General features: G+C 41.7%; 1 protein-coding gene across 8 annotated transcripts in view; it reads left to right on the top strand.

Moving 5' to 3' along the window:
• Nucleotides 1–20,508, top strand: part of osbpl8 (oxysterol binding protein-like 8) — a 98,086-nt gene extending 77,578 nt beyond the window's left edge. For 6 of the 8 annotated variants that reach the window (XM_085387827.1, XM_085387821.1, XM_085387823.1 and 3 more), the window contains 20 exons: nt 3,501–3,574; nt 4,799–4,879; nt 6,382–6,483; nt 6,690–6,893; nt 8,305–8,389; nt 9,578–9,743; nt 9,844–10,069; nt 10,635–10,819; nt 11,027–11,108; nt 11,201–11,299; nt 11,436–11,532; nt 11,647–11,745; nt 12,243–12,340; nt 13,006–13,095; nt 13,440–13,576; nt 13,862–14,047; nt 14,621–14,774; nt 16,130–16,232; nt 16,598–16,703; nt 16,790–20,508. In XM_085387827.1, the coding sequence (XP_085243953.1) occupies nt 3,501–3,574; nt 4,799–4,879; nt 6,382–6,483; nt 6,690–6,893; nt 8,305–8,389; nt 9,578–9,743; nt 9,844–10,069; nt 10,635–10,819; nt 11,027–11,108; nt 11,201–11,299; nt 11,436–11,532; nt 11,647–11,745; nt 12,243–12,340; nt 13,006–13,095; nt 13,440–13,576; nt 13,862–14,047; nt 14,621–14,774; nt 16,130–16,232; nt 16,598–16,703; nt 16,790–16,919 (2,504 nt within the window). In that variant the 3' untranslated portion in view covers nt 16,920–20,508. The remainder of the gene's footprint in view (nt 1–3,500; nt 3,575–4,798; nt 4,880–6,381; nt 6,484–6,689; nt 6,894–8,304; nt 8,390–9,577; nt 9,744–9,843; nt 10,070–10,634; nt 10,820–11,026; nt 11,109–11,200; nt 11,300–11,435; nt 11,533–11,646; nt 11,746–12,242; nt 12,341–13,005; nt 13,096–13,439; nt 13,577–13,861; nt 14,048–14,620; nt 14,775–16,129; nt 16,233–16,597; nt 16,704–16,789) is intronic. The other 2 variants (XM_085387826.1, XM_085387829.1) reach the window with 1 other exon arrangement.
• The last annotated feature ends 2,243 nt before the right edge of the window (nt 20,509–22,751 follow it).

Below are 22,751 nucleotides of genomic sequence, written 5' to 3'. Positions count from 1 at the left end.
CACTCGCTCTGTCTCTTTATCTCTTCAGTCTATGATGTTTGATGCACACTGAGATCTTTGGAGCTCCTTTCAGTCTGCAGTGGTGTGTTAGTCTCCAACACTCTCAGCCAGACACACAAACACACAGTCACTGATTTCCAGCCACATACATAACAGGGATTCCCATGTTATTGTCTTTGCATCTCACTTCTGTAATCAATTCTACATGTTTCTCATTTGTAGTCGTTTTGTTTATGAGCTCTTTTGAAGCAATCTGCTTGAAAAAGTTTTGACTATCATGAGGTTTTTCTTCTTGCAGTGTCTTATATTAAAATAAAGCTCATCTGAGTTTATTTTAAAAAGGCTAAAACCTTTCCCCCAAGGGTGAGTTTCTATTTCTGAGATTGTCTAGATTAAAAGCAGAGGACATGTCACAGACAACGCTCCGTGCCTTCATGATATGACATTAATGAAGAAACACACAAACACTGGAAGGTGTTGATTTTACATGAGCTCATTAGCAGATGGGCAGTCTCTCAGGTCTCTGCCTGGAAGAGGAACTCTAACCTTAGTCATTAGACAGTGACTGTCAGCAGTGTCACTGTCACATTTGTGACATGGTAACAAGCATGTCAACTGTTTTCCGGCTGATCTTTGCTTTTTTAACTCAAAGTGTCAAGTTTCAAAAATGAAAGTCTGATTTTCAGGTAAAAATGGAGTAAACTTCACACATTTCCCTCTAATATTTAATTTGTCTTTAGTCACAATCGTTAAATAAGCTGCCGTAATACAATGAAATCATCCTCTCTGCTTTCTGTTTGCTGCTGCTCCATGGTGACGCAGTTGTGTGAGTGGAGAAGTGGCACATTAAGGTGTCTTAAATTGAAATTAGGCACTTCATCCCAGTAGCCCACGGTGATTCTGTTCATCAGTGATTGCAAATTGAGTGACTAACATCCTCATTCAAACTTCACTGTTTGAATCCCTTTTATCATTCTTTCATCATCTTCCACTTTCCTCTCAGCCGCATCTTCTGCTGGTACTGCACCGATCGAAACAAATAAGCTAAAAGATTTATGTTTGTAGTTTAGTTTTCAGTTCATGTCCGCAGGCTGAGAGAGAAGGCAAGTACAACCTGTCATGTTTGCAGGTTCTCAGTCTGGATGTCTAATGCAGGAGAAAACTGGAGATCAAGTTGAATGGATATGATTTATGCAGGGAAATTTTGCTTGTGATTGCTGATTCTGAATTAATCTTACACAAGCAGCATGCTTGTTGACCTGTGGATGTACCCTTTTCCGTACCCTGAATGTATTGTTTGAGAAAAAGCCTTCCAAGCCATACATTTCTAAGTAGACCCCCCTTCCCCACCCCCAAGACACAAAGGCACTCCTGCACGTTCCATCTCAAGGTACATGCTGGTTTGGAGTTTGCCTGCTGCTGCTGTCATGAGTATTCTATGTCCACGTAAAAGCACCAGCAGCATGGAAGCAGCTGCTAAAAAGCTTTACTGGAAATGGAAGACTCAGAGCAAATAAAGCTGGCTGATAAAAAGTAGGTTTGACAAAAACCTTATGAGGCATGCAGTAAGAATACAGTCCTGTTTCGCTGCAGCAAGACACGCGCCCACTTTTTTTTTTATTAAAGGGAATGGATGCTCAAATAGAATCTGACTTCTGTTCACATGATGAATGTCTCACTTAGAAATGAAGCTCTGCAGTTGTTCCTTCTCACAGCTGAATACTGATGACCTGAAGATAGGAAAGCATAAAATATTTACAGGCTCACTGTCACCTTGAGACCTCGTGTGCCACACACTGCAGTGATCTTAGTGGGGAATCTGTTGATGAGGTTTGGCTTATTGTTTAGAAGCTGGCTCAGCAATTAGGATTAGAAATGCTAAAGCAGAGCTGAAATAAAAAACAGAAAATTTCCTTCTGCGTAGGTTTAAGACACACTAGCTCTGTAGTGAACTCACATTCCTTTCAACAACTTACTACTTTTTCTGTGTCCACTTTTCAAAGCTACACTGTCTGAGACTGAAACGGGGAACCTCCTTTTAGCTCCTTTCAGCAACTAATTTATTGCAGATTTGAGCTCAGTTCAGATTAAGCTCTTGTCACCGGTGCTAGCTTGTTGCCATCCAGCTTCTCTGGCTTTCCTCCAGTGGCTTCAAAGGACAGTGTGCTCCTGTGACATTATGTAATGGGATTCCAGTTAGGAAGGCAGACATTTGGACTTGAAATCGTCACCATGTCACAAAACTGGAAAAGAGAGCAAAAAGAGCTGCAACTCATAATTATTAGCTAAGACAAGTTTGTTGGTTAGTTAGGATTTCTAAAACAAGCAGTGTAACAAATACTTTAAACGTCTGTTTTTGAATAAGAAGCACATTCTGGATAGAGGATAAAGATTAATGCCTCTTATTGTGATACGTCATTAACACACTCGATATCAGTACTTTGTCTGAACATACAGGCTCTAAATTGATTCGTCCAGCGATTAGTTGAACCAAACTTATTTCTATCAGTGTATTTAGAGATTTGTGTTACTCACAGTGTTTTACGACAGCTTGTTTAGCTTATTTTCACTGTTAGCGTTTTGTCTGCTGTCATGTTGTTTCTTTGGAGCCAGTAGTGACCATACTGGGATGAGAGGGCTGAGTGCCAGGTTATAATCATCCGTAAACTGTAGACATGCAGTGTGAGACACAAACAACTGTTAATTTGTACTAAGTAGAGTCCAACACATTTATCAGCGGGCTGATATTATAGACTTATTATTTGCTGGTAAATGAAGAGGATGGGAGAATCAGCCTTCCATGTTATCAATGTTGACGTTGCATAGTTTGTCCACCAGAGTGCAGCTTGTCCTGTTGTCGTGACATCTTTTGAATGCCATAATCCACCAGCCAATGGATAACTACACATAAACAGATTTCCAAAATTTTGGAATTTTAGGCAAATCGCGGTCAGTACTGTCAAACTCTAATATTATACACATAAAACACTAAAACTGCACTCAGCAGAACTGAAGCACAGACTTATTGAACACACTGTTAGAATATTAACCACTAAGAAAGTGATATTATTTGTTAGATAGCTGCACCAACAATGCTCCGAAAGAACCAGCACAACATACATGACAGATTTGGAAAATGCCATACAGAGTGAAGCCAACTGGAACTGGACGTATTGTTGATGACTGACTGCAAGTCTGTGACAGAATTTCTGTATCACAACATCATCATGGCTATAATTCTGACTTTGTCATTTTGATATCATGTGTATGAAAGTGATTTGATAGGCATTGGTAGTATTTACTATTAGATTGGTTCTTTTTTGGGAATCAGAAGCCCCTTATAAGATTTGGAGAAGTCTTCAGTATTCATTCATATGACAGCAATCAAGCATACCTGCCCACGGTTCGTGCACCTGGATAGTGTTTTAAAATAACAGGAATAGAGAATAAGGAGGTGCTGCTGGAACCAGATGAACTTAGGACTTTCTTTATGGTTACAGGTTTTGAGAGAGGGAAGGAGGACCTCTTGCCACTGCCTTTGAAAGAGGACTCTCATTCCATATCTAAGAGCAAGGTAAGAAAACTCACTCCACTGAGCTGATGCACCGTAAAGGCTAAGAAGGAATGATGGGTTGCTTCAGTGTGTAATGAGACCAGAGAATAAGGGAATTACTGCACATCTCCTTTCCTTTTCCGAGTCTAGCCTAAGGCGTGAGAGAGCCTACATTGAGATGAATCATACATCGCATACGCTGCTAAACATCAAACATTTATCAACTAAAATTCGGACTCGACCCGTCTTTCAAGCGAGCTCAGCGTGGAGGCTCGTCTAGTTTATCTGTCGAGGTCCTCATCAAATATGTCAGTGCAAACGTGGGTGTCTCGAGACTTCCTCTGAGTCACTGCACAGACACTATGAAATTGTTTTCATGAAGTATGAAGAGATGATGATCCATGCATGATGGTTAATTTAGAGATTAAAAGAATCTCTCACAGAGGCTTGCCAGGAGGAAAACAAGAGTTAAAATAATGTGTGTGTGTATTAAAAACATCCAGATGACATCTTAGATGACTAGTTCAGATGCAGAATCAAGCCCAAGCTGTGGTTTACAGCAGTCCTCACAGGAGTCGTACTCTCAGCAAAATAAATCTGAACGTTTGTGAAAAGTACAAAAGATTTGGAAGGAGGGTTTTAGCTTTGTTGCTTACTATCACGTAACCTCCATCCTGTCACCTACACTGCTTGTGTGTGTGTTTACAGCTTTAAATAGCTCACACACACACACCTATGTGGCCACTATAGGTCGCTCCGGCTGGCATGTGACGGGATCTGGCAGAGACACACCAGCAATTTTAAGCTTTGTCCTAGTAGCAGAGCTAAGTTGGGTTCTACCATGGAAACGCATGAGCTTGGTCGGAAAAAGATCTGCTAACCTCAAATAATGTCCCCGTGTTTTAGTAGACTGTGTTGGTTGTGTGATTTCAGGTAACCAATTTGTCATTAAGAGGCAAAACTTTGCTGACATTTACGTTTGCACTTTACAGACTACATTAGGCATTTTACCGATTTTTCTTTTAGTTGCCTGGAACAGAAATTCCCAGATTACCAGCATTAGTATTACTAAGGGTCTTTAAGGTGACCCCTTTGAAGTCTCCAACCTTTCAAGGGTGTGTTAACCGTTAGAATGAACAAACATGTGGCTTAAGAACAGATTTTTCTCATTTGAGTATAAAAATGAAGAATAAAGATCTTGATGTGACATCTCCAAGATCTGCCTTTTCTCTCCTGTGTTCTCAGTCTGAAACAAAGCTGTACAATGGTTCAGACAAGGATGTGTCGGCGTCTGGGGGGAAGCTCACCAAAAAGGAGTCCCTCAAGGTAAGTGAGCTCAAAGCGGCTTAAGTCTTGCGTATCCAGACGCTTAATTCTAAGGGCAGGCATAACGAGTCTTAATGAGGCTCTTTCATGGAGAGTGTTACGTATAGCTCAATCACTGATGCTTGTCAACATGACGATTTAAAGTGTTTGTATTCAAACTGCGTGCCATTAGAGGTCATGTTTTTCGTTAAAAGCTCATACTTTTCTTCATGTAACAAATGTTAGAGTGAGTAGGACACAGTGTAGTCAAACATGTTGAAAAAAACTCAGAGGTGATGATTTTGTCCTTCAAACTTTACTTTAGTCCACCTGCCGCAGGCACAGTCTTGCAGACCTCCGAATATAAATGCGTTTCAGCTCCCACAGCTTGCATTAATTTGATGTGCGCTTTTTCCACACTTTAACCTCCTAAGACCCGAACTCTTCCACGGCATGCATTTTTAATTTCTCTTTGATATTTGGGCTGATTGGGACCTGATGAATGTAAAAAATAAAGATTTACCAGATTTTTTATTTAGTTATTTTTTTTACCTAATTTTTGTTTCTAACAATAATGAGAGCCACATATTCGTTTGAAATTTCAATAGAACAGTAGCAGCATAATGTCCTCGTGAGTGGATATCAGGCCCTTGTAGAGCAAAATTGAGTATTTTGGTCTAAATAACCCAAAAATGTGATGTCCACATATGTGGACGCCAGGTCCTAGGAGGTTACAGCTGTACTCACAACAGGCCAATACGGTTGAGATCAGCTGACTGTTCTGGCACACAGAATATCGGTTATCCACAGGATTATAGCACAACACTGGAAAATGGAGTGGATGCAACTCAAACTCTACCTTTAAAGACCTGTAGTAGCTTTCATTTCTGGAAACGGATTACTTCCCTGTAAGCTGAGCTGTAGACATTAGTCAGACGGATTGCTTCTTTAATCATAAAAACATTGCTTTTGCAAAAGTGCTTTAGGAATTATTGCTTGGAACTGAATTTTGTGAGAACATATTGCAAAGTATGTGTGCTTGGTCTTTTTTTCTTTACTCAGTAGTGTACTGCAGCACTAATTTAATTGGAAAAATACAGTCTAATTAGAATCAGTCTTTTAAGATGATGCTTTAGATCCTAATAATTGATTTCTTTCCGACGAATATTTCTAATCAATTTCATTTTTGGGGGGTTTGTTTGTTTTAATCAAAATCCAGTCGGTACAAATGTTTTCTTTCGGGAAGTTGTGTATGTTGGGCCACACTCTACCTGATGATGTATAGAAAACACAGATTTTTAAACCTGTGGTGCACTGGTGTCATGCACATGTGCAGGCTTAAAGGGAGCCATTAAATGTAAAAGAGTGTACTCGACAGTCGAACAGCACCCTGGTGTTAATGTGACAGGGACACAGAGGAGTGTGATTTCACTCATAGTTTTTGTTGCCAAATGGAATTCAGTGGGAAGCCATGTCCACATAATGATGTCTTTGCATTGTCCCGCCCTCTGCGTTCCCTGTAGGTGCAGAAGAAGAACTACAGGGAAGAAAAGAAGAGGGCAACCAAGGAGCTGCTCAGCACCATCACTGATCCTTCTGTCATCGTCATGGCCGACTGGCTAAAGGTGGCGCATCCCATATTCAGTGTCTGCCTTGTGCTCTATATATTTGCATTGACAACTTGCCCTTAGGCCGGCATAAAATATAACATTACTTTTGCATTAGGAAAAATAGTGTTCCCAGCTGTAACAGTAAGACAAAGAATAAAAGAATCCCTTCAGGTTTTGGTAGCGTTTTTGAGTACCTGACTTTTTCCTGCAACTGTCTGCAGATCCGTGGCACTCTGAAAAGCTGGACCAAGCTGTGGTGTGTGCTGAAGCCGGGCGTCCTGCTCATCTACAAAACTCACAAAAACGGGCAGTGGGTGGGAACGGTGCTGCTCAATGCCTGCGAGCTCATCGAGAGGCCCTCCAAGAAAGACGGCTTCTGCTTCAAACTCTTTCACCCCCTGGAGCAGTCCATCTGGGCTGTCAAGGTCAGAGTGGACCTTTAAAAAGCATTAAGTCAGTTATGTAAATGATCCTAATGTAGCATCTTTTTAATTAAATTATGATTTTCAGACACCTTTTTAGAAAACTAACAAATAACTAAGAGAGCAACATAATAAACGCAACACCATCACAATAATCTAGCTAAGTGTAAATAATAGTAAACACTAAATATTGAATGTTATTGTGCAGCAGGCAAGACTGACAGCGCATGTTCACTGTTAAACACATTGTAACAATTAGTTTAAAGTATGCAGCAAGTGCACAGTTAACAAAAACGCTACAAAACAGTTATTTGCTCAAAAATGGCTCCGTTTGGAATCATCTCTTAGACTGCATTCTACTTCATATGGAGGTCTACAGGGATTCGTGTACTCAATGAAAAAATCACCATGAAAACAGTTGACATATAGCATTTGATTATGACATGATTTTTCTCAATATATATTTTTACATAGAAGCCTGCATGTGTTTGTTTGCTAGTCATCAATTGCTGGTATTTTCAGGCATCTAGCGAGTTCATAAGCTACTTTCTATCATGTCAAACAGCAGGCGTATGATCATTTTACCTTAGAAAGTGGTACCACAGCAGTGCCACTACAGCACACTTGTGTTTTTAAACCAGTGTCTGCTGGTTTTGGCTTAATTTTCTTAGAAATTGTTTCGCATTGTTTATAACAGTGTAATCATGAATGCAAAGCCAGACTGGTTCATTATGCAGACAGAGTTTTGCTTGCTGTCCATCGATGAGCAAAGCAGAATAAACTCTTACACATAATTAGGACTGAAAGGGCCCTTCAGTTAAAAACACTCATTTGTCCCCTGCAGTTACAATAGCGAAGCAGATGTGGATGTTAACTGTATAATGAAAGCCATGTCTTTGTTTCATTTAGGACACACACAGAGAAAATTATACCTCCAGCCAGCCTATTTCAGTTTTGGCAGTTCTCATTTTCCATTGTCCCCGTTTTCAGCTCGCCCTGCTTTCGGTCCACTCCAGTAATTTAGTATTCATCGCTGACCTTGCATTTCAAGCCTCATTTTTCGTTTGTTTGTATTATAAAAAAACAAAACCTTGAATCAAAATTACCAGTTTGTTTTGCATTACAGCGTTCCTGCTCTCCACTATTGAAATAAGCACTTCACCGGCTCTGTTTCTGTGCCCTCTATGTTCTCTCATTTGCATAATTACATATCTGTAATGCTGGATTGTTTCTGTTTGCGCATGAAATGATGTAAAACGAAAAGAGAAAATATAAAAAACTTGAGATAAAATAAAGAAATCACAATGAAAGACTTTTTAAAAGAAGAAGTAAAACACAGATCAAGAAACTGAGTAACTAGGTGAATGTTTTTAACGTGCATTCCCGTCCTTTCTTTGTGTCTTATTGTTATCAGGGTCCTAAAGGAGAAGCAGTCGGCTCCATCACGCAGCCGTTACCCAGCAGCCACCTCATTTTCCGTGCTGCCTCTGAGTCTGATGGTAGGAGACAGGCTGTCATTTAAAGCCATTTCTCTGACTTTTGTCAGCAGCCGCTTACACTGACTGATTGAGATAAACTATCAATTTGCATAATATTGGCATTAACAAAGCTGTATTAGTATCAGATGAATAGCAGATGATCTGACAGTGAGTGGCCTTCATTGGAAGAGGCACTGATCATCTTTGTTTTATAAACCATCTGCTATGTTTTGTCTCCGGCACGCTGATAAAGGAGACCTGTTCTGCTCATTTCCAGCCTCATATTTCTTTTTGTCTTAACTACAGTAGATGTGTATGACTCACAGTGCAAATGAATCATTATTTATCTTATATTGGGTCAAGGTGCCTCTGTCTGAAACAAGCATCTGTAGCTGTTTGCCTTCGAGTCCTGTGATCTTTCGTCATTGTTTTGTTCTTAAAATAGAACATTTGAACAAAAGGTGGGAAAGGCTAATGTGCTTTATTCCTTTTACTCTTTTCAGCTTACAGTGATTTCTTGTACATACACTCACTTTGTTATTTAAAAAGTTTAACATAAAACAACATTTAAATGTGTGTACATGTGACAGAAAGGAAAAGCATGATGGGCCCACTTTAAACAGGAACCGGGCAATCGTGGCCTAACAACGTTAGCGTTTCTGGCCACAATCTAATCAAAGGTACATTAACCTTTATTATCTGAATCAGGCTGTTAGAATAATTTGTAATGTAGTTTCCAGGTAGTGATAAAGAAGCAATAAGAAATATGGTTAAATGCTCTGTTTGCTTTAATGCCAACATAGGAGACTTTAACTGCGGGTTGAACGTTGAATAAGGTGGGATGTGGAAAGGCTGGAATGGCTGTTTGTTATGAGGGCGGATGTGTGTATATGTGAATCTCAGTAAGGAGACTTTGTGATAAATCGAAGGCTGTTCGGAGACACAGCAAGCGTGTCCTCTGTGTCTCTGTCCGTGGTGCTGAAACATCCATTCCAGCTTCTCCATCATCCACTCGGTCCCTCTCCATGGTGCTGAAATAACTCCTGTTTTAGGAAGACTTCCAAAGTGAAAAAGCTTTTTAACTCACCCAGAGTTGATTCTGATGTGTGGTGAGGGGCTGTTGTGATTCACCATGAATAGATTTCATGAAAACAATAATTCACAAAATGGTTTCTGCGTCTTGTTTATCAGCTTAATTCCTGTTTCCAGGCCGATGCTGGATGGATGCCTTGGAGCTGGCCCTGAAGTGCTCCAGCCTGCTGAAGAGGACCATGATCCGTGAGGGGAAGGATGACATGAGCACTGTAGGCACTGGTGGGGAACACTCCATTAATTTCTACAGCCTCCTCAGAGCCCACAACATACACGGTTTCCAGTGAGTAGGAAATGTCATTTACATTAGATTGTAGAGCTCAGCTATTACTGATTTTATGGATTTAAAAATTATTTCTATGATATTCCCCTGCTTCTTACAGGTTCAATGACAGCGACCATTTGAAAGACCCGGACCTGTACTCAGACAAGTCAGATCGGGAAGGAGAGCAGGACCACGAGGAGTCAGATCCAGAGGGGCTGGAGAAAAGTGAGGAGAGTGACAGCGACACATCAGAGCGTCAGGACGACTCGTACATTGACCTGGACCCAAATGAGCATCTGCGTGAAACCCCATACCTGGAACAGTCCCAGGAAGAGTTAGGAGAGGTATGGAACAGGGGGTGGGGGTGGGAGGCTGCAATTTTGCTCTCCTTTGAACGTCAACAAGAAAAAGCATTGCAGATGAGATGTGATTGTACCACTAGGATACAATCTCCTAGGATTTGTAGCAGCAATTTTCATCTTTAAAACTTCATCTGAAGGCTTGTTTTTAATAAAGTTTCTCACATAATGAGGAGAAATTAGCATGTTCCTCTGCAGGGCTATTCAGCCTGTAACATGGACGAGCTTTGATCGCAGTGTGCGTGGGTGTCTGCGAGGGATGTGAGGATAAGTGTGAGAGTGAAAACACAGATTTCCGTCCTGATGAAATCTAAACGAGACAACTCAATAATTAAACACTGACTGAAGCAAAATGTTTACACTCGAGCTAATGAAAGCACCATTTGCACAAAAAGCCATGTGAACTTTGAAGCTTGTGGACATGCATAAAATTTGAAAGTAGCGTTAACAAAAGTAAAAAAAAAGTGACAAGTGTCAATCTGTCATATATGTTACAACAGGACACGTGCAATTACTTAACCTGTCTGCTGTTTTCCGACTGTGTCCTCAGGCTGGTGAAGCTGCTCAGACAGAAACCGTATCAGAGGAGAACAAGTCTCTGATCTGGACCCTGCTGAAGCAGGTTCGACCTGGCATGGACCTGTCCAAGGTTGTGTTACCCACTTTTATCCTGGAGCCAAGATCCTTTCTGGACAAACTCTCTGATTACTACTTCCATGCAGACTTCCTGTCAGAGTAAGACATTCCATTTACCTTGACCTTTGTGAAACAGGCTTATCAATTGGGAGTAATTTGATGTGAATCAATGGTAATCGGACTTCAGCCTGCAGATAGTGGCATTAGACTGTAAACAAGTTGGCCTGGCTTTGACTTTCAAAAGAGAGAAAAAAGAGTGTTTGTGTGATGGAGGAGCATCAGTTCAAGCTTTTGCTTCATTCTCAGGGCTGCAATTGAAGAGAATGCCTATAACCGGATGAAGAAGGTGGTAAAGTGGTACATCTCTGGATTTTACAAAAAGCCAAAGGTCAGCATAGCTTTTCTGCGTCAGCTGTTGGTCACATGTTTTGTATGTACATGACCCTAAAATCATGTTTTATGGTGCTTTTGAATTCACAGGGGTTGAAGAAGCCCTACAATCCCATTATTGGAGAGACGTTCCGCTGCATGTGGCTCCATCAGAAGACCAATAGCAAGACCTTCTACATGGCAGAACAGGTAACAACAATACTGCTACCGAGAGCTGCCTGATAGGTTCATCTGTTACACTGAATTTGGCTATATGAGGAGTACATATCAGATAATTTTGACAGGGTAAATCGATGACTGACAGTTTACATTATTTATTTTATAGGTATCTCATCACCCTCCAGTATCGGCCTTCTATGTCAGTAACAGGAAGGACGGATTCTGCCTCAGTGGAAGCATCCTCGCCAAGTCCAAGTTCTATGGTACAAACATGCACAGCACACTCACTGTTTAGTGCTGCTCTAATATTACTTTGACATTTTAGCTCTTTGGTCTATTATCTACTTTTGACTATCAGTACTGTTTCATTGTTTTAGGAAACTCGCTGTCGGCTATACTGGACGGGGAGGCTCGCCTCACTTTTCTCAACCGAGGGGAGGACTATGTGATGAACATGCCCTATGCTCACTGTAAAGGTTCGAATGAATCTTTTTCCTTTCACACGTCACTCATGCTGTGTGAACAGTGCTGTAACATCACTGTTCTGTTGGACATCCAAAGCACAGGGGTGGCTGTAGCTCAGGAGGTAGAGCAGGTCACCTGCTGATCGGAAGGTTGGAGGTTCGATCCCAGGCTCCTCCAGCATGCCAAGTATCCTTGGGCAAGATACTAACTCCAAGTTGCTCTCCGATGCATCCATCGGAGTATGAATGTGTGTGAGTGTAGTTAGAAAGCGCTCAGTATAGAGGTAGTGCTTGTGAGAATGGGTGTGACTGGGTGAATGTGGCGTGTTGTATAGAGCGCTTTGAGTACTCCGGGAGAGTAGAAAGGCGCTATATAAGAATCAGTCCATTTACCACATTAGCTTGCAAAAACCTGCCAAATTAACTTTGCTTTGTAGGTGCTGATCTATTTTAGATATGTTTGAGTTTACCTGTAACCTGTGCGTTCTTTTATAAAAACAATCTGCTAGGTATCCTATATGGAACCATGACTCTGGAGCTGGGTGGTCATGTCACCATTGCTTGTGAGAAAACAGGCTACAGTGCACAGCTGGAGTTCAAACTGAAGGTATGGCTTTGTTCTGTAGTTTAAAAAACTTAAAAAATACTTAACTAAAGTACTTATTTAATAGTAGTAAATAGTGTGTAAGGGGAGGCCTTTAGGCTTGTGAAGTCCTAGATTTTGTAGTAACTGTTTAAGACTTTGAAAAAAAACTCAGACTCACATGATTTTTCTGAATATCTCCTCCACCCTTCCTGAAAAAACATCCCACCCCCTCCAACCACGCCTCGCTCCATCATCATTTACCAACTAGCGACAGGTACTTTTATGATAAAGCAAACAGGGTAGTGAATTTGTAAAGATAGTAAAAGTTTAAGAAATCCATTTATTTAGTAATTGCTGCCCCTCAGTTTTATATCCCTAAAGTAGGCAAACAGAACCTTGGGTTTTGTGTACCTTCTGGTACCTTAAACATGTAAGCGATTGCCATTGGCAGTTTCTACAATGTTGTTTTCTTTTAATTGGTCTTCAATGAAAAGCGGTCGTATTAGTAAATTCTCTGAGTAATAGTAAGTCACAGGATCTTTTTCTCGTACAGTAACTGCAGCAAGTAAACTGCTTTATATCCTTTCCTATTTCTTCTCCTCTCTCCTCTCCCATCCCTTCCTCTCTGCCTGCTCTTCCTTCTCATTCCTCCATTTCCCGCCCTGTTGTTTCCGTTTTTCCTGCAGCCTTTCCTGGGCAGCAGTGACTGTGTTAATCAAATCTCTGGAAAGATCAAGCTGGGAAAGGAGGTGTTAGCTACACTAGAAGGACACTGGGTAAGACGTGTGTCTGTGTTCCTGTAATCACTGCCTGTTTCATAAAAAACACAGATACAACATGTATCTGTATATCTTTTGTATTGTGTCTTTAAAATCATTATTGGATTGATGTGTTGACATTTTGCTAATATTAATTCCTTATACAGAAATGAAATATATAACCAGTAATACAAGTTGCTGTGTTTTCTTCTGGTTTAAGAAAAGCTGGCAGATTTTATCAAACTAGACACGACTTTATACCCACAGAAAAAATTAACTTCTTAGTAAAACCTTCCCTTTGTTAGTTGGGTAATGTTTCAAAACTACCATGTTAAAAGCTATTTTTGTACTTTCCCCCTCAGGATAGTGAGATCTTCATTAATGATAAGAAGACTGGGATAGTGGACACTTTCTGGAACCCCACGACGGAGCTGAGGCAGAGCCGACTGACTCGTTGCACCGTCCCACTAGAGGAGCAGGGAGAGTCTGAGTCAGAAAGGTGAGCTTTGATTCGACTATTATCAGAGTATTGACTGTCAAATGTAATAGATTATCTGAAATGCACTTACTACATTGTGCAAAGGTTTGATGCTTCTGCAAACCACTTTGCAACCCCTTTTGCCGGAGTATTGCTGCTGCTTCTGGATCAGAGCTACATAGCCAAATCCATGTTACTGCACATGGAACTGTAGCTTTGTTTCAGCTGTAGTGGTCCTGATTGAAACAAAGAGTCTTATCTTTTAGTCTTTCATTAATGCTTTGTTTTTCCTTCTCAATCCGGCAGACTGTGGCAACACGTGACACGAGCCATCAACAACAAGGACCAGACCGAAGCCACCAATGAGAAGTTCATACTGGAGGAAGCTCAGAGGAAGTCGGCGCGTGAGCGGAAAGCCAAATGTGAGGAGTGGAGTCCTGCCCTGTTCGAGCAGGACCCCATCACCGGAGAGTGGCATTACAAATATGCCGAGTGAGTGACTCCTCTGTTGCTCGTAAGCGGGTGTGGTTTGAAATCACATTAAATTCAACTGTGTGTTTAATGGAGATAAGAAAGCGCTGAGGTATGAGCTTCATGCATGTCTCTGCTGGGAGATACCGACAAAGCAGAGCTGGTGAAACTGTAGTAAAAATGACAAAAAACAGTTAAGCTTGTGTTCTGATGTGTTCACCTTCTGCTGGCGTCATTGGAGACAGAATTTGCATGCACTGGACGTCACTTCCGGAAGTCTTTTACAAGCGTATTTGCAGTCAGCTGGTTTTAAATAGATTTCCCTCTAAAGGCACATTTTATTTTTTGCCTCAGTCTCAGAATTTTTTAGTGTGGCAGGCTGCCATCTAGTGGTGATCCCCTATATGCATAGATGATGTCCAGTTTACAGTTATTTACTGTTATAATGAGAATGTTTTTGTGTGTAAGATACAGTATGCTAGATGAGAAAGAGAAAAACTGTGAGCGGTATTTATATCAGAAAAGTTATATTTGTCCCTCTTCTTTTTCATCCTTACTGTGTTTCTTCGTCTCTATCATCCTTTTCTTCCTCAGCACAAGGCCTTGGGATCCACTCAATGACCTGATCCAGTTCGAGAAAGATGGCTGTATCCAGACCAAGGTCCGACACCGCACCCCTATGGTACGTTCTGGCAGTCTTATTAGTCTGAGTAACCAGGGGCCGCGGAGGGACAATTGCAAATGCCAGGTAGGTTGTCCAAATCGAAAACCGCTGTGAAGCAATGCATCTCGCCGTCTCAGCCATCTTCCATCCATGCATCTCAAAGCACCCTGCGCACCACCTTCATTGTGACTTCTCTGTGTTGTCTTCGCGGTGCTGCCACCACCATCGTCGCTTCTGCTCCACTTTATTGTGATGTTTTTTTTCTTAGTGCCACCACCTTTATTTTTACCTTTCTTGCTGTTCGCTCTCAATGCGACGGAAGGTCTTGTCAGACTGCATGCTGTAGTAACTGGATGACAAGGCATTCTTCCTTTGTTCACTCTGAAGAGACGAGCATTGTTCAGCATGAAGGAGTGCACGAGCAGTATTTGGAAACATTGTTTGGCTGCAGGCTCTTCCACACGTTGTGAAATTTCAGAATAGTATTAAAAAGTTCAACAGAAAGCAGCAAAATTCTTCCACATGAACAAAACATCACTGCTGGAGCTCAGACTGGAACTTTTACTGTTATTTAGCTCTTTGTTTTGTTTCAGTAGGTGGCTACTTCTCCTGATAGCTACGTTGTGCACAACCTATCAGCACCAAATAACACTCAAAAAGTTAGAATCTCATTTAACTTAACGTAATAATTCGTGGCTAATTATTTATTTTAGGATGTGGAGGAGACCAAAACAGAGATAAAAGGAGAAAAAACTTTTTTAGTTTTCTAAAATTTGCAAAACGTGAAAGTGGTCATTTCCTACATTACACCCAAAAGCAAGAACCATTTCACCCTCATCAGTCTAATCCTGATCGTCACGCCTTCCTCACCCAACTCCATTCTGTTTTTGTGCAGTGTTTGTTGGACTCTTAAATTCGCTAGTTAGTCGTAAGAAGAGGCTAAAGGTTTCTGTGGACCAGTCAGTCTGGCCTCTTTGCATCCACATGTGTTCAGAGTAACCACCTGCCAGGATCTGAAGTTTGTCCCTGGTGGATAAATCAGTCACCATCAGTGCTTTCAGGCTTTTGCTTAACTGTTGCCAAATGTTGTCCAACAGGGTGACGCTGTCCCCCGGTTGGAGTCAGTCACGCTTCTGTTAGGCAAACTTTGACATGCTTTTCTATGGCCCAGATCTTTACCTGGCAGAGTTAAACATCTGTGGAAGAAATGATTTGAATAAACAAGCTCAAGGCAGGTTTGTTCATTTGGGATGCTGAGTATGTGTTTTTTGTTGACCAGTTGAAATTAGCCTAACAGCATGCCTCGCACAACCGCCGTTTGCATCAACACTAAATAGCATGTTTGTCTGTGTGTTTATTTTGGATTTGTCAGTCCAAGATGCTGAAATTTGCCTTCTTTTCTGACACGCTTGTGTATTTATCCACACATGTGCCGACAGGTAACGGTGCCAAAGAGGAAACACAAGAGTGACAAGCCCAAGAGTCCAGAGAGCGGCTGCTCCTCACCTGAACCCGACCACCAGGACTCATCCGGCAGCGAACGTGAGCCACACACACTAAAACTCACATCTCAATACGCACATACGCAGGCTGAACAGTCAATATAGTCAGTCAACAATGTTCATTGACAAAATTTATACCTACAGCTGTGAATTTATTCATCTAAATGTCTGTTGTTGCTCTTGTTAGATGAGGAATTTGTGATACAGGTAATAAAGGGTCTTGATGACAACAGCATATGTAGATGTTGCTACTGATGAGAAATTAGACTTTGTGACACACCCATGAATCATATGACTCATGTGTACAAATGCTTAGAAGCAGTCTGACTTAAATACATACATCTGCATTATGTAAGTGCCCATGCGTCTATGGTTTTAAACTTGTTTTGCTCTACTTTATCGCAGGACACAAAAGCAAGCATAACAATCGGCTGAGGAAAAAAGGAGCAGACCTCAGCGAACTTCAAAGTGCCATTGAATCCATAAAGCAGACGCAGGAGGACATTAACAGGTGGGAAGTATAAGTCACACTGTGAGGCGACTGTGGTAATACGCTGGACCTTTTAGCACTCACACGTAGCATCTGTGTGTTTGCAGGACCATCACCGTGCTGCGGAGTCGTGCCGCGAGTCGGGTGGAGGGCAGCTCCTTCCTCCAGCAGCGTGACTACATCATCATCATTTTTCTCATCTTCCTTCAGGTCCTGATCAACTACATCTTCAAGTAGCAGCCATACCCCCAGAGACAGTGATGTCCTCACACAAACACGCCCTCTGAGCTTCATGGGGGCGGACTCAGACTTTGACCTCTCACAGTTAGTGACTTCAACAGTCCTCTCCAACTCTCTTCTCCTCTGTCTTTATTAGACTCACTTACATGTATCCAGAAAAGCAGACTCTTCAACACAAAGAGAGACTTTTTAAAAACATATTTATTTGGAACCAGTCTTTTGGAAAATCTGGAGAGATCCTCAGATTTCAAAGTGGAGAGGAGCAGCGGTAAGGAGAAGTCAAAGGCGAGAGTTTGGTGTGAATAAATGTTGACTGCCACCTGGAGGCGTGTTGATTTGCCTTGATGTAAGCGGCAGAGACAGCAGCCATTTTTAACCTGTTGTTTGTTTGTTTTTCTGATGGAGTGAAATCACTCTGTCGGTTCACATTTCACCTCAAACAGGTAATCGTTTACCACACAATCAAGGACCACAACTCAGATCGTAACAGAGGACAAATAGATCTCTGATTTTAATGTTTTTGTTTTTATTCTTTTGCGTCTTCACTTCGCGTATCCTTTGTGAGTTGATGTCTGCTCAGAGCAGAAAACTAGCGATGAGGGAGACGGGGCTGGGGGACGCAGTCCAGTCTGTGGGACTTTTTTTATTGTAACGGCTGGAGATTCCACACGCGGAAGTGGCAACCGCGACAGAAAACTCACAAGGGACATTGTCGTAAGGAATTAAAGCTATAATTTCTGCTGTATAATAAAACTCCACATTTTGCATACAAAGTCAGTGTTTAAAAGAAAAGTCAGACATTTGACACAATGTCATTGTATACTGTAGGTAGCATGTACAGACAGGAGCAAGGTTAGGACACTAGCCCTATGTATTTTGTATTTTGTTTTAAGGCACAAATGCACTGGAAATGTCAGATGTTTGTATGATTTATACACTTTTTATCTGTGGACATGAAAATGCTTTTACACTTCTTTCTCATCAACAGGAGGAAAAAAAGATGCATTTCTTTTGGCCGTTTCAGTGATCACTGCCCTAGATTTCAGGTAAAAGCAGGTGACATGTTTTTATCTGAGAGCTCACTGTAAGAAGCTGGATTTAGCAACTCTAATGAGTCAGCCAGGCTGAATGATGTAGTCGCTCCTCTCAATGGAAGAGCGCAGGAATTAACTTGACTTTCTTTGCCGAGATAAGCGACGGGATTGGCCAGCAGCTGCTTGGTAAAAAGAGCTAGCGTGGGTAATGGTCTGACCAGAAAAGCTCACTAGTCAACATGTTTTATCTTATTGCTTTTGCACAAAAACCAAAGTGTATAAGAGTCCATAAAACCAGCAGGGGACCTGAGCGGTTCCCTTCTGTGGCTCAGAATTGGTAATAATCCACCAGCCTTCAAAGAGCTGGTCAGCTCTTTAGAGCCCCCTTTGGTGGTATTTGATCTTCTTATCTAACATACAGCAAAAAACTGAGCGGGTATATTTCCCAAACTGAGCTGGGACTACTCCTTCAGAGAAAATATTAAAATTGCATACATGAGCTGGCCTAATGGTCTCTATATGTGAATACAGCCTCCAGATCAGGCTACAGTTGAGCAAAGTTGCCACTTCGTGCAGCGCCTTCATGACGAGTCCAGTTGAGAACATCAGTCACCTCGTTCCAGTGCTTTTGAGCCCCAAATACTAACCAGGACAACTACAGTAGACTCTTTAGTAAGTTACTAGTAAGAGGAGGATGTAGACTCCTAAACCGTCTTCATAGTAAACCATTCCAAACGTACGCAAGTACCAGCCAAGCTCAGTGTGTAGCGTAGGAGTCGATCCTTTTCACTGTGTAAATATCTGACGGCATTTCAACACCGAGGTTTGCAATACAGACACTCGCTCTGTGCACAAACCATTGCTTTTAACCTTGTGTGTCAGTCTCTCCACTGCTCTGTAGATACACAGGCATGTAGGTCGATACAAAAAAGAAGTTAATATTGGGATGCACAATTAGAACTCCCATTTAAAAAAAGAGAGAGAGAAAAGGATCCCAGGGACCTCGATGTTACAGAGGTGTAGAAGTTACATTGCGGTTCTAGTCTGTTGCCTTTGTCTTTGGACGTGCGGATGCTGAAATTAGTCTCAGAGATGGTTCGAATGACCCCCGCACTCATCCAGCTTTACAGTTTAAAAAGTTACAGCCCTGTGAGGACTGCGTTTAGCATTACCGCACATAAAAACAACTCCCAGCAATCTGCTAGCAGTAGCAGTGGTGTAGTCATATGTGATTGATTCGAGGATGAAGAACCCTGCTACCTGACCTTCTGACAAACAGCGTATCAGGTGCTAGTAAGTAAGACCAGTCTAGGCCATTCAGAAAGATCCAGACCGCTTTGTGGACCATAGCTGAACATTTTGTAAATCTCTTCGCCTGTCATGATGTTAGCCTTGTTGAAGTTTACATATTTGATTGCCTCCGCCGTCAGCAGACTGTTAAGCGATTTAAACTTTGTAACTCCCACACAGGTATGAAGAAGGAATGGTAGCATTGGCAAGAGCCAGCTACCCCCCCCCCCCCCCCCCCCCGAGTTACCCGGCTGGCCCGTGTGCGTATCTGTGTTTTGTGCATCGTCATTGCCTCAATCGCTCATCTTAAATCGAGAATCTAGATGTTAGAGTTTGGAGAAATAAGTATATACCAGTGCCTTTTAGAGTGGGACTGTGGAGGGGGGATTAAGTGTAGGCAGTGGAGGTAAAAGAGGATAAGCAGTGGGGGTTTTTTGGGGGGGAAGGGGCACAGATATAGCCAGAGTATTAAAGGGGACCTATTCTGGTATTTTATAGTTACATTTAGTAATTATTAATGGAATTATTTCATAATTCCTACTTAACTCTGTCCCTCACTTCCTGCTGTGTGTGTGAAACTGCTGGTTTTAGCTCTTGGGACTTTCCCTGAACATCCATTTAATTCTGATTGGCTACGCCTGTCTTCTACAGACTAACATTGTGTTTGTAAGCCCCACCTCCTCCTCAAGAAAACTTGGGAGTGTTCAGAGCAGTCTCAAGTCTGAGCTGTGGACTCACACTTACGTAAACATTGGTCGTGTTTAAAATGAGCGTCTGTTATTGGGAGGAGGTGTAATAGGTCCCCTTTAAGGTGATGTAATAATGAAGGGAGCGGTGCAGTTGGGGTGAAATGGGACTCTGTTGTTTGAGTGGATGTGCCATACTTAGCCTTAGAAATGAGCTCCACAGGTCGCCACCCCACCTGGCTTCTCCTGCCTCCCCTCCTGAAGCGTTGCCATAGAAACGCACCCTTTCAGTTTCCGGATGCCGATTCCTGCCACAGGAGAGAGAGGGAGCGAGGGAGCGAGAGCCCTCCTCTTCACTGTCGTCCTCGTCTCTCTCGCTCTGTAACGCACCAAATTCAGAGGGAAATAAACATCTGTGCTGTCAGTTGTTGTCGCCGTGTCTGTAAATTAATACATTTTATTTATTCCTCTTTTATATTTGGATTCATGTTTACCTTTTTTTCTTGCTCATAGCTTTAGGTCACTGTTCTTCTTCCTTGTTCTATGATGTTTTTGTTTTTTTTGATTGATTTTAAATTCACACACAGTTGGTTTTGTTTTACTCTTCGTTACATCAGCGTACACATGGTCAGCTCCCACTGTTCCTCACCCCGAATACTCACACACTTTGGGTTGTTTTGTTTTTTTTTCATATCCGAGTACCTGAATATATTTACTGTTTCTCCATGGCAACTATAACTTCTTGGAAGTTTATGTTCACATGTAACATAACACAAAATAAAGACAAATGGACAAGTGACGTAAGGTGTTTGTATTTGCTGCAAAGACACATTATTATCAAAACCGAATGTTGTGACGTTTACGTGTTTATACTGAATTTAATGAGATCATCACATGTTGTGTGTGTTTTGGTTACTGCATAGAAGTTCACAATGGGAATAATGTGTCATGTAGAACGCTCCGAAGTGAAGGTGTGGTCGAAGACATCCAAATGCAGGCCGCTGCTGAGCGGCTAGCTTAGAGAAAATAATCGAAATAACATCAGCAAAGCAAAAAAAACCCAAAGAGGACTGGTTTACATGTATTTTTATATGGTCATGATGGACTGAGTGACTCCAGTCTGGACAAGCCCAATAAAGTCTGTCATTTCAGCTGTCATGCTCCTTTCATCCACACACCCGAGGACAACAATGTCCAAATATTACGAATAAATATTTGTGAATGCAGCCCTCATTCATTCTGTTTATTCCCATTTTTAAATCATCCCCTGGTTATTTGATTTGTCTGCACAGGTTTATATTTCAGCTGATAATAATATAAATAATAATAATAATAATAATAATAATGGATTGGATTTATATAGCGCTTTTCAAGGCACCCAAAGCGCTTTACAATACCACTATAAAACTACCATGAGTGATTTGAAAGCATTTAGTTCAGTGTAAGTCAGCTGGACTTCCATTAGAGGGCAGTGTAAAGCCTTCCAGCATAACTCCAACCCCTAAGCCAACCACCCCACCTACCCAACAGTAGTTTTAAGGTATGAACTGACACCGGGCTGTTTCATTTCATCACAAAGAACATAAGCCACGGCTATAACAAATGAATCACGATGATTACACTATTGCACCTGTATGCCACTACATGTGTCACAGGGCACATAAACATATAACAGTCATTTCATTGCAGTGTTTTGGGTTTTTACTGTAGTGGTTTACACGTTCGCCTAACAAGCGAAAGGTCCTCGGTTCATTTCTGAGAGATGAAGCGCATCATTGGGGTTTGCGTCAGCTGCCAAACCAAAACGCAGATCTGCTTCCTGTGATGACAGCTTGTGAATAACGCAGCAGCTTTATATTAAGCCTTTTTGCAAGTTGTAATGGTGTGTGAGATTGCTACTTATTTTAGTTCATTAAAAAGATGCCTCATCTTTGAAAGTGACTTCCAAGTTGCACGCTTCCATTGAGTAGTCATCCGTTCTATCATTTCCTCTTCCAAGGACGTTGGTGAGGGTTGACAGAGAAGGGCTGTCCTTCCTGTCCCTCTCAGATAACGGCAAAACATCTGATATCAATCCCCAACCTGTACCTGTGCTGCTCTGCTCTGTTCTTTTGCATCATCACTGATCAGTCGATGAAGGGAAGGAGGGAGGTCAGAGTGAAGCAGGGAGTCACTAAGAAACCGGGACTAAAAGGAGTTCAGATTTTAAAAAGGAATGAAGATTTAAATCTCCTCACAAAGGTGAGAGGTAAACTGCCAAGATGTATCCTCTGGACAGAGGAAAGAAGGCAAGGAGACATGGTGGGGCAATGGGGAAGAACAGAAAAGCATTCAAAGAAAGGTTGCCAAAGAATATGAAGGATAAGCAAAGAGATGGGAAAGGATAGAGGGGAGTACTGGAAGGCTAGGTGTTCTGCAAAGAGAGGAGGCAAAGAAAAGCGAGTTATATGTGAGGCTGGACCATAAGGGAGGAGAACGGGACTTGCATTGATAGAGATCAGGCTGGAAAGGATGTCCAGCAGGTTAGGATGATCAAGGATGGAGATGGAAATGCACTAACGAGTGGAGAGTGTGTGCTGGGAAGGTGGGAGGAGTACTTTGAGAGGCTGGTAAAAGATGAAAATGAGAGGACAGATGGAGGATGGTGAATCAGGAAGTGCAGGAAATTAGAAGGAGGAAGTGAGAACAGCTATATAGAGGATCTAGAGAAAAAGGCATTTGGTCCACATAACATACCTGTGGAGGTATGAAGATGTATTTTGTTGTCAGTTCTAACATTTAACATGCTTCTCCACTTGTATCTTTGTCCCTGTATGATG

Source organism: Rhamphochromis longiceps, linkage group LG17 (genome assembly GCF_057381845.1).
Source record: "Rhamphochromis longiceps isolate RC_006_pf linkage group LG17, R_longiceps_female_GT1.1, whole genome shotgun sequence".
Lineage (NCBI taxonomy): Eukaryota > Metazoa > Chordata > Actinopteri > Cichliformes > Cichlidae > Rhamphochromis > Rhamphochromis longiceps.
Note: the sequence above shows the minus strand (reverse complement) of the source record. Positions and strands in the feature narration are given on the sequence as shown.